Source organism: Numenius arquata, chromosome 4 (assembly GCF_964106895.1).
Source record: "Numenius arquata chromosome 4, bNumArq3.hap1.1, whole genome shotgun sequence".
NCBI classification, from domain to species: Eukaryota; Metazoa; Chordata; class Aves; order Charadriiformes; family Scolopacidae; genus Numenius; species Numenius arquata.
This window is the reverse complement of record NC_133579.1, coordinates 35027076-35044700: the sequence shown is the minus strand read 5'-3', so window position 1 is coordinate 35044700 and position 17625 is coordinate 35027076. Positions and strand designations below refer to the sequence as shown.

The window sequence follows — 17625 nt, the reverse complement described above, 5'->3', positions numbered from 1 at the left end:
GATTCTCAAATGGTAAGATAACTCCTAAACACTAGTTACAAAAATCATATATGAACAAATTCTAAGGTTCTTTCAGATGTATGTGGACAAATAAAAAATTATGCAGTTGCTTTTTGTCTTAGAGAAACATTGACTTTTTGTGTTATGCAGAATGAATATAACCACTTATAACCACACAGATCATATATTTTCAAATAACAGTAAAGTTGTGCTGTTGTAACGTAATGTTGTAAACATTTGGTTTGGGGATGTTGGTTTGTGGGGTTTTTTTATTCACAGGTGTCAAAATTTTTTAGAAGGGTAATATTGTCCAAAGTTGCAAGTGCTTAACATGTAGGAGTTAGACCAATGTATGGAATTGTTCCCTTTTAATTATCAAAGATTCTGTATTGTATCTCCATGTTACATTTAAATAGACTTGAATTTTCCAGCTGAATGAGTTTTTGTTGCCGTTGAGCTTTTCAAGGAAGCAATCAGAAGAATATACAGGCTCTTTACCTTAAGATAATGGTTCCTGGATTATATGAAGTTTCAGTTTTTTGTTTGTTTGTTTTACACTCCTCTAGGTGGATAGGAGATGGATTTGCATAGCCTTTTCCAGAGCACACTGTACTTCTCTGTTAATCCCTGGGGCAAGTGTGTGCTTTTCAAGATGAAATACCAGGTGTTGCTCTGAATTGAAGTGGTATGTCAAAATGCTGCTGAGGAAGCCTTCTCTAAAAAAGGCTGGAGGAACCCTCCTGTTTGCAACATGCAGTGCAAGATGGATTGGATGGTTGGTATTCGTGCCAGTGAAGTTGCCCATTTATGGGACTAACAAGCAACTTTTATTTTTTTTTTTTTGCATCGGAGCCAGTCCCGATTTGAATAGAAGAAAGTGTTGTCCCTGTTACATCCTTTATAACAATGGCTGAATTTTTAGTTCCACAACAGTGGCTTTTTATTCAGTAAGCAGCTCAGAGCTGGCTCAGGCATTGTTTGCACAAGCAGTAGGTTAGGTACATTAACAAAGGCAAGTTAGGGAGGAAAGCCACAATAATTATTTGCCATTCAGTCTCTGGTTTTGGGGTTATCTGAGCATGTTGGTAAATTGAGTTATTTCTGAGACTTGCATCTCTCTGGTGCTGAAAACATGTCTGCATTTGTTTTGACCACATCTGAAAGTACACTTTTAACAATGAACTTCCCTCTGAGTTGGTTTTGTTTACTTAGGCTTGCTCATGCCCAGGATTTCTAGATGCAGAATGAAAAAGAGTAATAACTTTGTTTATGAAATCTGCCCATTTGGGTAAGAAGATTCTGAACTGGAGGGCAACAGGAGGGGAGGAAAATGTACTGGCTTGTACACCCCTAAAACCAATTATTGGGTCTATTAGCTTATGTTCACTTTTCCTAGTAAGGTAATTGTGCATCTCAGCAAACTTCAAGACAGCATTTTAAGTTAGCAAGCCAATTCACAATGAAGAGTGCAGTAATGGCCATTTTATTTTTGGATGCATTTTATGATAGGTAAATGCATATTTTCTGATGTTCAATATACTTGTTGATGCATGTATCATATAATCGAAAGAGGTTAAATTGGACTTTCCATTTGAAAAACTGTTTTTGCCAACTTGTGTCAAGTTGCTTAAAGGTGTGAACTTCAGTCTGTAAACTTGCATTTATCTTTTCAAAAAGAGGAAGATGGTAGAATTTGAATTGTCTGAAAACTAAGATCTTTATCATCTTCACTCATTTCTATAGGAATTCTGAAGACACGTTTTGGGGAGGGGTGGGGGAAGATAGGGCAGTCCTGACTTGTTGGGCATGTAACAATCAGAGAAAACAAGTTAGCTTTGTTTGATCAGTGGTCAAGCCTCACTGAGCATTCTCCAGTGATTCTTCTCTTCCGTGTGTGGAAAAAAAAAGGATAGCAGGAGTGCCAGTCAGTTTTTGTGTACTTTTGTGCTTTGTGTCTGCAGATCACTGGGGGTCTCTGATTTTAAGGAGTCTGTGAAAAGTGAACATTAAAAAGCAAGCATATTTCTTCTCTACAATAGAGCTACTTTAGTAACATTATTAAAGTAATTCAAACCTCTACATAATGTCTAAGAGTCCACTGGTTGCAAGAATCAGCCAGCTGTGTTCATTCTTTTTCTTTTTTTTTTTTTTTTTTTTTTTTTTGGTTTTGTTTTGTTTCTCTGGAGTTCCTTTTCACAACAACTTGCAAAAAAAAGCTGGAAATAATTTCATCTCACTGAAAAAAAATTCTGAAGTTTCCAGAGTTTTCATTACCCACACTGGATGAAATAAAACTTTGATGACTTCGTGTCATCAAAGTGCTACATCTCAATTGAACAAGTTCATCTGTATCACATTTTGGATAATCATTTTCTCGATGGTGTTTGGTTTGGATCTTAACTTTTAAAGGGCCCTTGGTTTTCTAGGAATGTGTTCAGCACAAAGAAGGGGTATTCACTACTAGAGTACAGTCGTGCTGCGAGTTGAATCCTTTCTTTTGATCTCTTAACAATTCCAAGAATGTGTAACAAGTACATAGCAAGGGTACTGTTAATCTGAGATGTGTATTCGAATTTGAAGTTGTGTACTCTTGTCTTTCCTGGCAAACTTTACAAAGAGGTCTGAAGTAGGTTTTGAAGCCTAGATCTGAATGAGGTGAAGAGGACTGTTTTCACCCCTTCCAAATAATATTTTCTACCTGTTGAAGCTATTGTGCTTGTGAGAGGTGCACAATTAATTGTTGTGGTGTTTTCCACTGAATTTCACTGAATTTTTAGAGTTGGAAGGGACCATAAAGATCATCTAGTCCAACTCCCCTGCCGAAGCAGGATTGCCCAGAGCATGTCAGAGCATGTTACTCAGGACTGCATCCAGGCGGGTCTTGAAAATCTCCAGAGGGGACAAAATGAAATGTATGACTTGCAGTTAACCAAAAAATCTGGTTATAACTGCAATATAACCGGTGTCTCATTTGCTTGTTTTACGCTCTTTTCTAGGCAACCACGTTTGCATACTGTAGGAGATAAGATATGAGGTTAGGTATACCAGTGATCTGATTTGGTAGGGCTCTTCTTGTGTTGCTTGTCAGCTTCTACTTGTCCCTGCAGGTCCTGAATTGTACCTTCTTCCTTTTCAGAGGTGGCTTATCAGCTTGTTAGATGCTACATGTGAAAGATTGCCTGAGGCTCCTCTAAGCGTGTTAGCATTTGCTGGCAGATAAGTGAACCAGTGAACAGGTTGTTAAAGTAGTTTATTTCATTTGCTTCCCTGAAGGCTTTTGTGAAAGATGTGTACAAAAGCAATGAGAAGATGCTTTTAAAAAGCCTTCAGGTAGAGACACAACTAAACAGTCTCAAGTGTAATAGAACTCAGCTGGCTTGGCCATGCAGTGTATTTGTACTGCCCTTCTCGACACCAGTGCATACGCAGTATGAGGAAAATACATAAATACGGGGTAGCAGAATCATACCACTTCTTGGAAGCTGTTCTTTTACAGAAGTAGTGACTCAAGGTCCTGAATGATGCGTTGGGATCTGCAGTTTCTGCAAGAGGGGGTTGGTTTCCCTTTTTGAATAGTAACGTGTAGAGAAACCGTTCTGGTTCAAGTGGCCATAAAGCAGAGGCAGCTCTTTCAAATAACTTTCAGGATAAGTAGAATATGAATTCTTACAGTTAACTAGCACATTAGTTCAGTTGATTTTCTATTAACTTTCAAAGGTGAGTTTCTAAAAGATTATTTGTGGGATATTCCTTCAAAAGAAAACTAAGTAGAAAGTTAAGGCTCTCCAATTCTAAAAATCTGCATGTTAGCCAGACTTATAAAAAAAATTTTAGTTCTTGAAGTTGTAGAAAGGGTTTAGTAAGACTTTCATTAATGCCTGGACAGGCATCTAATCTTAATAGACTTTTGATTTCTAGGACAGGGAAGCAGGTAGTCCTTGTTCACTTCTCAAGATCTCTGAGTCTTTTGTGATGAGAAGTCTGTGTGCCAGTTCTGCTTGTAGCCCTTACGGACTGGATGTCAAATGCCAGCTGCTGCTTCTGTGCTGTCTCACATGTGTGCCTGTGTTCTGCAGCAGATGTGGGTGTTGGAACAGCATGTGCTGCTCTCTGGCTAAATGAGTCCGAAGACCTGTTTGTCCTTTAGTAGTACACAAGACCTAGTGAGAGACAGTACCTAAAATGCAGAGTTAGAAGTTCCCTCCTGCCCCCAAACTCAAGATGAACTAATAAAAGTATAAGCAGTGTAGGAAAGGCCTTTTTGACCAAGTTTTCTACATGTCCTATCAAACACAACTGCTTTTACTTTACAGCACACTTCTAATATAGGGGTTTGTAGCTTCTTCCCTAGTATGTATTGCTATTGCATTTTTCTTAGCAAAGGGTTTCCATTCCTGGTATTACATTTTTTCAGAAAGGAGTTTTCTACCATTATGAAATTAATGGAAGGTAGAAAGCAGAAAATACACAAAATGGAAGAGGAGCTGTTACTCCAAGAATGCTGCAGGACTATAGCTAATGCTCATTGCATAGAGAAAAAATCTTGACTGTTTTTTTCTAGCAGGAAAATTGATTAGTGTGAGGCAGAAACAAATACTGCTCTTGAGAGTCTAAATCATCCTATGTAAAACGTGGGTATTTACCCTACCTTCCCCCTCCCGGCTATCTTCCAACATGACTTCTCAGTTTAACTTGTGTTTGTAAGAGTGGCTGTGAAATAGCTATGTTTCCTCTGGTTTTATTTATAGTTGTCTATAAATACTTCCTGAAACCCAATCTCTTAAGTATCACTTAATTCTGTCATGTAAGACTTAATTACACTGATAATAAATAGACATTGGAATATTTTTAGCTAAGCATGCTGTCATGATGCTTCCTGTGCATGATGCATATAACGACTTAAATGTCAGTATCTGAAGGCCCTTGAAAAGCTCTGAAAACAGATGCTCGAAAACTGCCACAACTGAGCTTGTTTCCTTAAATATGAAGTACGACTTGATACATTATGGCTATATACGTTAGTTTCAGTAAAACACTTGGGAAAAGGCTGTTTTTGTGGGGCTGGTCATAAGAAGGGACAAAAGATTGTAAATGACAATTTCTTGAGACTGCACACTCCTTAAACTGCTTGTCTCCAGTCTCAGATACATATTCCCTGGAAGTAGTATAAGAGCCCATACTAAGTAGAGCATGAATACCATCAAAAGGGCTATTTCCTTTCTAGGACCTGATCGGTAAATCCTTAAGTAAACAGCATGTAACATATTTCTCTTGGTCAAAGAGACTTGCAGGTAGTCTTTTCAGCTGTTAACTCCTGCCCAAACACCACAAATGTTAGTGACTGGGTGATACGCGGTCCAAATAGAACAGATTAGATATTTGGAGGTGTTAAGCTTAAAGGAGAGCTTAGATAATGTTCTTGGAGTCACAGGGATTTCCTACTTTTTAAAAAACAACCAAACAAAATACCCCACAGAAACCCAGCAGTCATAGTTCTTATCTGGTTGCAACTAGGGGGGCTGTGGGGAAAAAGCAATTCTTTGTAATCTGAAATATCCTTAAATGCTGCCAGTTTTCAGTTTTGACAGGCTCTTAGGGTATCTTTGGAGGAAGGTGGTAGCTGATTGGGGAGAAAGTTCTTTGTTAGGTTTCTTGTGGGTCTTTGCTTTTCTACATTTAACTTGTCCAATTTTATGTCTTTGTTTTAAATATTGTTTGAAAGTCAGCAGCAAAACCTGCTTAGTCTTTATTTTAGAAGACTAGCTTATTGGCCTTTTAATGCTTATTGCGTAATTTGTATCCTGACGCAAATGGTACTGTATGCCTCTCCCCATCACCCCTCCAGTCGTACTGCTTGGAAATTTTTATTTCTTTTTCCTATAGTCTGAACTGGTTAAATAATCTTTGTGCTGCTTATTAGCATCACGGTTTCCTTCAGTTTGTCACTTAACATACCTCTCCTTGCTGAGTTAAGCAAGGAGAAATTTGAATGAAATTCCTCTCCTTGCTGAGTTAAGATCGTTTGTTATGTTTTTAACCCTGTTAATTACAAATTTGATTAAGTCTTGAAAAGAATCTGAAACTGCAGTTGCTATTACCTCTGCTTTTTCATAACTTTATTTTAAATGGAGGATATATCTGAGTATACTGTCACTCTTAACACTTCATGAAGGAAAGAGAAAGATATTTCTCAGTTATACATTCTCCTTGTTTGCACAGCAATGTTTTCTGCAGGTGGCAGGTTGTGAGAAGCCCATCTGTATCTGAACTTTCCTCGTGCCTTTGTCTTTGTTAAGCATTTTACATTTGGTGTATGTCTAACTCGCTAAAGACAGTCCTTTTTCCATTAGCTGATATATATTTCGTATCTTCCTCTCTCCTTTATCGTGACTTACCTACTCCTATTTCAGGGCTCTTTGTTACTTACTTTTTTTAAAACAAACGTGCTATGGGAACTTTACTATATTAGTACAGGTTGTATTTATTATGTCTAATGTCATAACGATGATTGCACTTGAAATAGGTGGCTTTTGACGCTGTTTGTCTTTATATGTTTCAAACTTCTCTTTTAGTTCTTTCACAATGTTTGGTTTTACCCGGCAATCTATATAGGTTTTGACTTACCTGCAAAAAATGATGGAGCTCAACAAACTTCCCTCCATTTTAATGTTAAGATAATTATTGTAGTGACCCTAAGTTAACCAGTCTGAGAAGAAATTTTATTAACCAGCTGCAATTCATTATTTCAGGAGGTATTTGCAAAACCTCAGCTGCTGTGTATAACCATAGGTTTTCAAACTGAGTTTAATTTGCATATGCAAGCTACTCCAGTGGGTGTCTAGAGTAGATTGTAAAATAATAGAATGGTTTAGTTTGGAAGGGATCCTTAAAGATCATCTAGTCCAACCCTCCTGCCGTGGTCAGGGACATCCTTCACTAGGTCTGATTGCTCAGAGCCCCATCCAACCTGCCGTTGAACACTTCCAGGGATGGGGCATCCACAACTTCTTTGGGCAACCTGTTCCAGTGTCTCACCACCCTCATTGTAAAATATTTCCTCCTTATGTCCAATCTAAATCTACCTTCTTTTAGTTTAAAACCATTGTCCCATCTTGTCACTACAGGCCTTGATAAAGTCTGCCTTTTTTATAAGCCCCATTTATATATTTGAAAGGCTGCAATAGGTGTCCCTGGAGCCTTCTCTTCTCCAGGCTGAACAATCCCAACTCTCTCAGCCTGTCCTCATAGGAGAGGTTCTCCAGCCCATTTTTGTGGCCCTCTGCTGGACCCATTCCAACAGGCCCATGTCTTTCCTGTGCTGGGGGCTCCAGAGCTGGACATAGTATTCCAGGTGGGGTCTCACCAGAGCAGAATAAAGGGGCAGAGTCACCTCCCTTGACCTGCTGGCCGTGTTTCTTACAGTGCAGCCCAGGATACAGTTGGCTGCCTGGGCTGCAAGCACACGTTGTTGGCTCATGTTCAGTTTTTCATGCACCAGTACCCCAAGTCCTTTTCTGCAGAGTTGTTCTCGATCCATTCATCCCCCAGTCTGCATTGATACTGGTGATTGTCTCAACCCAGGTGCAGGACCTTGCATTTGGCCTTGCTGAACTTCATGAGGTTAAGATGACACTTGGTGAACTTATAAGATTAGATGACACTGGTGATGCACCTGCCAAAACAGCTGCTGATTCTTGCTTCACCTTATGTGGGAGGGTACAGGGAGTGTCTTTTTCTGCAAAACTAATGATCCTCTCTGAAGAGAGTGCTAAAGAAGTGGTAGAACTGTAAACGTCACCCACGTCTCAAATGAAAGTGTTTCTGTGTTTTGTAAGACTTTATTAAAGCAATTTAAGCTGTGACTTCTTTGTTATTTTTTTATCATTTGCATGCCTCTACAGTAACATATGGGATTAAAATGCCATTGATGATTTGTAAGAAACCATGGGATTCCTTTCACTCTGCAGTGTTAGGTGCACATGCATTTTTGTCGGGATTACGGAGAACATGTTTAAACTTCTACTGGTATAAAATGCCGTGGGAGGTAAACTTGCAGCCAGGATGTCCATCCAACTTGTATTCTATTTGTCTTAGGCCAGTGTTATTCTATATGTTTTTGAGAAGTCAGTAATGCTATGAATGTAATATTAGCCCTTTGTTTGCATAGCATTAGGTTGCTGTTTGCTTAAAAATCAGTTGAGGAAACAAATTTGTGACCTTCTATCAAAATGATTTTCTTCAGCATTTGGTCTAATGCTTTCTGTAGGCTTGCTGCCCATAACTAGTCAAGAATTCACCAGCAGGGATTGTTAGATTAGCTGCTGTCAGGTGTTTGATAGTTTGATATACCTGAAGCATCTATAATGCAAGAATTCAAGAGAGCTGCATGTTGCAGCTGGTTTTAATAGCCATTTGATATTAATCTGAATTTCCGCTGAAGTGGCGGTAATCTCTAGAATGAACCTGAAGGTGTACAGATGTTTGCTTATTTTACTCTTTAATGGGACTCTGTTTTCCTCCTAAGATGGTATTTTCATTGGATGGGCATCAGGGATTCACAGGCTTTTGGGGCTGAAGTTTGGTGAACTGGGGGACTCTTACACGGACAGATTTGTTGTATGAATTATAGAAAGCAGCCTGCCTTTAGAGCTTGTGGCTTAGGTACAAGTTGAAGAAGTAGGGCATATATAAGAGGGCAGCAGGCAGATGATGCTTTTCTGTAGTGATGTTTTGTACCAGGACAAAATATTCTTCCTTTACCATAGCAGTTCTTTGGTAGGGCAGTACTGTTTATTCGGATAATTCTTAGCTTTTTCTGGCTTTTTTTTTTTTTTGTGCAAAGTGCTCTATGAAGTATTGACATTTTTCATTGTGAAGAGCTTAATACTGCAAACTTGACTAAGCCAGCTCCTCGTATTTGAAACCAGCCCCAGTAAGGTATTAAAAAACACCACTATTTTTCTTTTCCTGCAGAAATGTGACTCAGTGATATCTAAAGGGGTGAGCCTTGGGTATTGATCAAATTACAAAGCAGAATAGTTCCTATACTGCTTCCTGCTCCATGCTTGGATCTGGTGTGAGCATTACAGGTACAGCTTCTATGCTCTTGTCCTACCATAGGCTTGACTGGTAGGAGAATGTATGAGTGAATGTTGATTTATGTTTGTTTGAGGAATGGACAAAGACATCTGTGATTAAGCTGATGCAGCTGAGGTGTTCAGACACTTCAGGGATTCATGTAGGTCTGAGATTCTCTCAGCAGACGTCTTTGAGCCCCTGGGGATGGGGCTTACAGTGAAGTCCTGTGGCCATTTTAAAGCATGCTCCTGCTGAAAGCAGCACTTCTGCCCATCCTTCGCTCTCTGGTCTATCCCATTTCTCTTGCCACCAAAAGTATTCACACAGCTATACAGTGAACTGGACTGGGCAACTGATTATGAGGAAAACGAAACTAACAACCACCACCTTCTCCACAACTCAAGTTTAACCCACATCAGATTGCTAAAATGAGAGAGGGAGGCAAGGACAGGCAGGACTGTCTTTGGCAACAGCAATGTTTTTAATGCTGATTTAGGTTGGTCAAAACTACAGAGTTCGACTTCTATCCTGTGTCTCGCTAAAAATGTTGTCATACCAAAAGTGTAAAGCTCGTATACTGTTTGTAATGCAGTTTGTAGTTAGTGAATTCTGAGTGGTAGGGTTGCATGCTCTTCTCATGTTTTTTTTTTTTTTGCCTTGGTCAAGAAGCTACTTCTGCATTACCTTTCTTTTTGGGTGGGAGAGGGATCTCTCTGTTTCCTTATGTTTGGTGTTCTAGGCAAATCTTGAGTCTTCTGCAGCCTGCATGAATCAGAAGGTGATCTCTGGTCGGTGTAATCCAAGAAGAAATGTATAACATAATGTATTACGGGGGCAGAAAAGCTGATACAGGATGTGGAGTTCAGAATGAGAAAGTTCTCTCAAATTGTTTTAGCGATAGCTTGCATCTAAGTGGCAAACTTGTTCTAAATTCTAGAAAACACATGTAATTGAGGATGTTTAAGTTGTAAGTACAGTAGATATTTTAATGGGGGAATGGCTGGAATACTTCAGATTATTTATAAAAGAAAAGTTCTTTTTGTGTAAAGACTGCGCTACTGCTTGTTCTTAAAGCCTGCCTTAACCAAGTGAATAAAACAATTCGGAAAGGCTTATTTCAGTAAAAGCAGCCAAAGCTCCCAAATTGTAATTGGTGAGTGTGTTTAGTTACCTGGCAGCACAAAAACTTGATAAGATTTCCAGTGCTGGCAAACCCAAAATGATATTCATATGTCTACTATAGGACTCCTCAGCTTTTACTGTGTCTGTAGTGTAGAAGCCTGTTGAGAGACCTAGGGCAGCTTATTTTAATACTGCAGATGTGGCGGGGGGAGGGAAAAATCCCTCAATTCATTTGACATGCAAGGTAAGCTGGGATCACAGCAGAGGAACAGACTAAGTTATATTCCAAATTATTTTTTTTCATTCTCTAAGAAGTTAAACGATACCTCATGACTCAACACTAAATTTTATTAGACAAGTATGATAGAAATCCGCTACTGAGTTCAGTTCAAAACTTGCCTTTAATACTGAAGTTAAATTATATTCTTGCATACAGTTCTAATAATTAACTCTTCTTGTTCACAGATAACTACTCTTATTAATCATAAGGATAAACCGAAGCGTTCAGACAAGACTCTGCAAGCAATTCAGCGAGTGGGTCAAGCGGTTAACCTGGCAGTTGGAAGATTTGTTACAGTAGGCGAAGCTATAGCCAACGAAAATCATGAATTGAAAGAGGAAATGAGTGTTGCTTGCATAGAGGCAAGGAGAGCAGGTATGTAGTTACTCATGAAATTTGTAACCTGTTGTGCTTGTGCCATTTTTGGCATGCTATTTTTAGTGTCAGGAATAATTTAAGAACTTTATTATTTATCCTAACTTTAATAATAAAGTTTATTAGCCCTTATTAAGCCTAATATGTTTAAAGTATATCAGGCCTTAACTTAATAATAAAGTTTATTATTTATCTTGACAGTTTAAGATAAACAGTGGACTTGTGGGGTGTGTGATTTTTGTCTTTTAAATAACCTCAGAAGTCTGAGAAACTTGCCTTTTGGTGTCCTAGCCAGTATATTCCTTGCTGAGTCACTGTGCTGGCCTCAAACTTCAGGGGTGCAGGTCATCCCATTTTTGTGTTTTTTGGTTTTTTTTGTTTGTTTGTTTGTTTTGGGGTTTTTTTGTTTGTTTGTTTTTTAAATCTTAGAAATTGGGCATGTTACTGTAAGAAATCCTCTGAAAATCCCTCAGCAATGAGTTGCAGTGTCTAGAGATGCTTGTGATGAATGACTGTTTTTGTGATTTGAAGGACTACTCTAGGTAAACTTCAGACTGAAAATTCATGGTCACTCCAGTAAACTTGGCTGCAAACAGAAATGTCCTAATTTGAAAACATTCAATTTGTTATACGAAGCATGTGTTTTCTCTTCAGAGATCCAAGTAAAATGCTGACAAGCCAAAATTGCTAAAGTTAACAATGATTATCTCAGCTGCTAGAAGAGCCGTACAGTCTAGATCTCTTACTTCTTCACTTCCCAGTTATGCTGTGGTGTGGTGGGTTTACCCTGGCTGGACACCAGGTGCCCACCAAAGCCTCTCTATCATTCCCCTCCTCAGCTGCACAGGGGAGAGAAAATATAACAAAAGGCTCGTGGGTCAAGATAAGGACAGGGAGATCACTCAGCAGTTACCGTCATGGGCAAAACCAGACTCAACTTGGGGAAATTAGTTTAATTTACTATCAGTCGAATCAGAGTAATGAGAAATAAACCCAAATCTTGAAACATCTTCCCCACACCTCTCCCTTCTTCCTGGGCTCAACTTCAGATTTTCTCTACCTCCTCCCCTCCAGTAGCAGAGGGGGAGGAAGAATGGGGGGTTGTGGTCAGTTCATCACATGTCTCTGATGATCCTTCCTCCTCCAGAGGACTCCTCGCACTCTTTACCTGCTCCATCGTGGGGTCCCTCCCATGGGAGACAGGCCTCCACAAACTTCTCTAAAGTGAGTCCTTCCCACAGGGTGCAGTCCTTCAGGAACAGACTGCTTCAGCGTGGGTCTCTCCCACAGGGTCACAATTCCTACCAGCAAACCTGCTTCAGCTTGGGCTTCTCTCTCCATGGGGCCACAGGTCCTGCCAGGAGCCTTGCTCCAGCATGGGATTCCCACAGGGTTGCAGCCTCCTTCATGCACATCCACCTGCTCCAGCCTGATGTCCTCCACAGGCTGCAGGGGAATCTCTCATCTGGTGCCTGGAGCATCTCCTCCCTCTCCTTCTTCGCTGACCTCAGTGTCTGCAGAGTTGTTCTCTCGTGTATTCTCGCTTCTCTCTCTGCTGCTGTTGTTGCACAGCAGTTTTTTCCCCTTCTTAAATATGTTATTCAGAAATGTTACCACTGTCACTGATGGGTCGGCCTTGGCCATCGGGATCCATCTTGGAGGTGGCTGGCATTGGCTCTGTTGGACACAGGGGAGGCTTGTGGCAACTTCTCACAGAAGTCATCCCTGTAACCCCCCACCCAGCAAAACGTTGCCATGCAAACCCGATACACATGGCCAAGTACTTTTTCTCCTTATCAATGTATCCAGGAGGAGCTCAGAATATAAAAATAGTCTGCAGTTTTTTTCTCTCACCAAATAGTTATACTTTTTTACATTGTAAGTTTTATTTCCTGTTATGCAGTAATAGGCCTCAATCTAGAGGAGTGAAGATATAGACTGCTTATTTTCCTGCCAAGCCTCATATTTATCTTGGCATGGGTCAGTTATTCTTGCTTTGAGCTACCTATTTGAGACCTAACTGAAGTCTTACATGTGAAATTCAGTTTATCAAACATGTTTGCTGCTGGGTTTTTGGTTGGTGGGGTTTTTTATGTGCCAGTATTATCTCTGTGAACTGTTTAACTTTTGTTGGACAAGATAAGAGAGTCCTTTGTGCAGAGAAGTTCTTATGGATAACTGTCCTCTGAATTCAGTCTCTGAATGCAGTTGCTCAAGTGCCATTTTGAAACACTTCAGTGTTCCCAAGCAAGCCAAAAAAATCTGGTCAATTATAGCCAAGAATACTGAATTGTATAAAAGAATCCCATGTTCTGATGGCATGGTCAGCAGAAAGCCCTTGCTGTTTAGGACAGAGGATATTGTAGAGCTGTTCATACTTCTTTTTAGACAGTAGATTAGATGGTGCCTCAAAAAATAAAGGGACACTTTGTTAGATATGTAAGATAGGTTTCAACACCAAAGGATTTAGAACATTTGGTGTCTCAGTTGCTACGAAAAGTAGGGAGTCTTTAAATCAATTGCATATCCTGCAGAGGCTTTGAAGGATGACAGATGTTGTATCTGTCTCTTGTGAAGGGTATAATCAGTGATCTGAAGTGTTTCAGACTTGTTATGACTATTTCCTTGTAATAAACCTTGTAATTTGATTGACTCAAAATAGAATCATAAAACACTGCAGAGGGTCATGTAGCAGATTTTGCCTAACATTAGTCTTGCACTGTGTCAGTGTTTACAGTGACAGTATAGTAGTGGAATGTAACTCAAACAGCACAGTTTTAGATGCCCATCTGTGATTTTTTTTCTCCAAAACTGGGAAAGACTAGTTAATTTAAAAGAGAAAACACATGTCAAGAATGACTTGGTGTCATAACATTTTCAGTATTCTCTGCCAGTTCACTACAGAGCCCTAAACGAAGATACAGAGTAAAATGGAAGCAATACATAGCGCTTTCCTATTTTTGCCTTGTCTTTTGTTACAGAGGAGGACTAAATTAAGAAGGTTCAAAACCAACAATCTAAAATGGATAAACGGAATCACTGAATAACTTAGGTTGGAAGAGACATTTAACTCGAAGAATGGAGACAGTACAACTTCTTGTACACCTCTTACAGTGTTTGACCACCCTTACAGTGCCAAAAGTATTTTCTTCTCTCTTGTCCATTGCTTCTTGTCCTATTACCATGCACCTCTGGGATCAGTCTGTCTTCTCCATACCTGCCTAAGTAGGTAGTTGTAGACCACAGTAAACTCTGCCATTGGCCTTTTGTTCTTGAGGTGTAACAAACCTGCTTTCCTCAGCCTCTCCCCATATGTCATATCCTCCACTGTGCCAGTGTTTTCCCTTGTACTGAGGGGCCCCCAACTGGACATGGTACTCCAGATGCTGTTTCACAAGCGCCAACCAGAAGGAGAGAACCTGTTTCTGGAGCCTGCTGGTTACGCTTCCGCTAACAACCCAGCATGCAGCTGGCCAGCATTGCTGACTCCTGTTCAACTCTCTGTTCACTGGGACCGTCGTGTCTTTCCCTGCAAAGGTCATCTGAAGGCAGCTGATCCCAGCCTGTACTGCTGTAGGTGTTATCCTGGCCCAGATGCAGGACTTGGTATTACTGCTTTTGTTGGACCTCACACATTTCCTGTCAGATCATGTTCCCAGCCTGTCCCTCTGTCTAGCAGCTCTGTCCTCCAGTGTATCAGACACTCCCCCAGTTTGGTGGCGTTCACACACTTGCTGAATGTGCTGGCCCATCATCCAGGGGATAGTTTTGATGCCTTGTATCAGTCCCTGAGGGACGCCACTGGTAACTGACTGCCTGTTGGACTTTGTACCATTGATCACCATCCCCAAGCCCAAGTCAAGTCTGTTTTCTGCCCACCTTATTGTTCACTTATCCAGTCCACATCTCATGTTTTAGTGGTAAGGGCACTATGGGAGATCATGTCAGAGACCTTGCTGAAGCTGAGATACACGGCATCCATTACTTCCTTTTCTAGAGACTCTGTCATCTCGCCATGGAAGGCATTCAGGTTGATAAGGGACTATTTGTCCTTCAGGACTGTGCTGGCTCTTCCCAATTGCCTTTTTCTGTTTCATGTGGTAATGGCTTCCAAGATGATTTTAATCATATTCATCGAGACTGATGTGAGGCAGACTACCCCATAATTACCTGTTGTTTTTTTTCTTGTTACCCTTCAAGATGTGTGTGACAGTTGCCTTTCTATCATTGGAACTCTGTCCCAATTGTCACAATCTTTCAGACATGGACGTATGAAATTACAGAATTACAGTGACACTGAATTGCTTCTTTGGCACTCTCAGATGTTCCCCATGGCCTTGTGTATGCCCAGCTGGCTTAAATATTCCATAGCTCAGTCTTTTTACCCTAACAGGTCTTGCTCCTCGTAGCTTACTCCCAGGACACCATCCTTGTTCCTGTGGTTGTAGACTATAGAGAAGGAAGGAGGCCTTTGTTCTGCTGTCAAAAGTCTCAAGTTTCTAGGGCTGTCTGGAACTTTTGACAGGCAGATGTTGCAACTCTTTTTAGATTCTCTGATTACTCTTTGTATGATTAGATGCTTTACCTATGACTTGATAATTCATCTTCAAGAAGATGAATCCCACAGCATAAGAAATCGGGTAATGATGTTGTGCATCCTTCCTTGGTTACCAAAAGCACTTTATGTCTATTTTAATTGTAAAAACACACAGAGAACAGGATTTTATGTTGTCGCGTGTATTTTGAGATTAAATGAAGAGTTGAACAGTTCCAACTAGAGATTGGCCTGAAATGGAATGAATTTGACTGTGGAGGAGGCAATGGCCAATCTGTTTTGTTGTTAAATTATCTCCTGCCTGACTGGAGACTTGTGTTACACTAACAGTGAAGTTGTATCTGGCTGCCCTCATTATTTGGATAATAGCTGTACTTTTATGATTCTTCTTGCTTCTTCTGGCCCTTCAGCTATGGAACTCACCATTTCAGATTGTACTCTGCTTATCGTATTTGCATGTTTGTAATAGACCCTCTGATTATTTGTACGATTGCTTTTATGACCTGGCCTGGTCCTAGCAAAAGTACTGGAAGTTCCTTGCCGTAATGCAAGACCTATTCAGGCAATTTAGAAACTCAAGCGATTGCAGTTGCCGGAGGAGAGAAATCCATACATAAACACAATGAAGCATGGAGCTCTGTGGTTTGAAGGACTATCAGACCATCTTTGTTCCGTAGTGTTTGTGTGTGGTATTTCCGGAGTAATAATGCAGGTTCTTCATATGGACCTCTGGCTTTATCAGGCTTCTGAAGTAAGTATCTTGTCTGCTGAGGTGAATTACTTTAGTTGAGGTTTTGAAGATGAGTCATAGGGGACTCAATCAAATGTCCTAGATCACAGAATCATAGAATCGTCTAGGTTGGAAGAGACCCTTGGGATCATCGAGTCCAACCATCTACCCTACTCTACAAAGTTCTCCCCTATACCATATCCCCCAACACCACATCTAAACGACTCTTAAACTCATCCAGGGATGGTGACTCAACCACCTCCCTGGGCAGCCTATTCCAATGCCCGACCACTCTTTCTGTGAAAAATCCTTTCCTAATGTTCAGTCTAAACCTACCCTGTTGGAGCTTGAAGCCATTCCCTCTCGTTCTGTCATTAATTACCTGTGCGAAGAGACCAGCACCAACCTCTCTACAGTGTCCTTTCAAGTAGTTGTAGAGAGTGATGAGGTCTCCCCTCAGCCTCCTCTTCCTCAAACTAAACAGTCCCAGCTCCTTCAACCGCTCTTCATATGATTAGTTTTCCAGGCCCTTCACCAGCTTTGTTGCCCTCCTCTGCACTCGCTCCAGCACCTCAATATCTCTCTTGTATGGAGGTGCCCACAACTGGACGCAATACTCGAGGTGTGGCCTCACCAGTGCTGAGTACAGGGGCACAATCACCTCCCTACTTCTGCTGGTGATCTTATCTTCAAGGGTGATCCGCGAGCTAGTTGTGGGTTGATCATCTTGTCTTGCATGCTGACAAAAACCATGTCTCAGAGCTTGCCTGAGTTCAGTCTCCCAGCAGTCCTTATGTGGTTGTGGAACAGGAAACTGCTCTATGCCTTTCCTCTATTGCACTGTTACCGAGGGTACTCCAGGAGATTTAGTTGAATTGGGGCCTGTGATTTTTCTCAGACAAGGGGTTCCATTGGCTGCATTGGATTGTAGAATTTTTAACCGGATAAAAAGAAAAGTGGTCAAATAGTCCTATTTAACTATTATCATATTAAATGCTAGTTGAATAGAAAGATGCTTTTGAACTGAAAATCAGTGCTACGCTGCCTTTCTTTTTCTCTCCTGTTTCTGACAACATATTGTTTGGTGGTCCTCCTGTGAACATAAAGTGCAGTAGTTTCACTAATGCTTCAGTCTTATAAGTTATAAAGATATTGTTTGGAATCTCTTTACTGTTCATGTCTGAAGACTTCTACAGGAATAGGAAATTCATAAATTATAGGAATACTAACTGAAATTTGGAAGGTTGGAGGGGAATTTGTAGTTCTTTGTTCTTTGCTGCATCCTACTCTTTCAGTGGGTTGATGCTGCAAGTGTCGACACTGATTTGTCTTTTGCTATTAAAATTGGAGAAATGTCTCCCATTAATGTTTTCTCCCTCCACCCTCCCCAGTTCCATCCCCTCTACCTCAAATATCTGTATACTAATATAAGAAAACTCGAGTATGTTACAGATGGAAGAATGAGACAGTACTGAATAGTAATCC

At 40.5% G+C, this 17625-nt stretch overlaps 1 protein-coding gene across 1 annotated transcript in view; it reads left to right on the top strand.

Annotated features, from left to right (window-relative positions):
- Positions 1 to 17625, top strand: part of CTNNAL1 (catenin alpha like 1) — a 63152-nt gene that overhangs the window by 9194 nt on the left and 36333 nt on the right. Inside the window, exon 2 of the mRNA XM_074146956.1 lies at positions 10666 to 10855. Coding sequence (XP_074003057.1) covers positions 10666 to 10855 — 190 coding nt within the window. The remainder of the gene's footprint in view (positions 1 to 10665; positions 10856 to 17625) is intronic.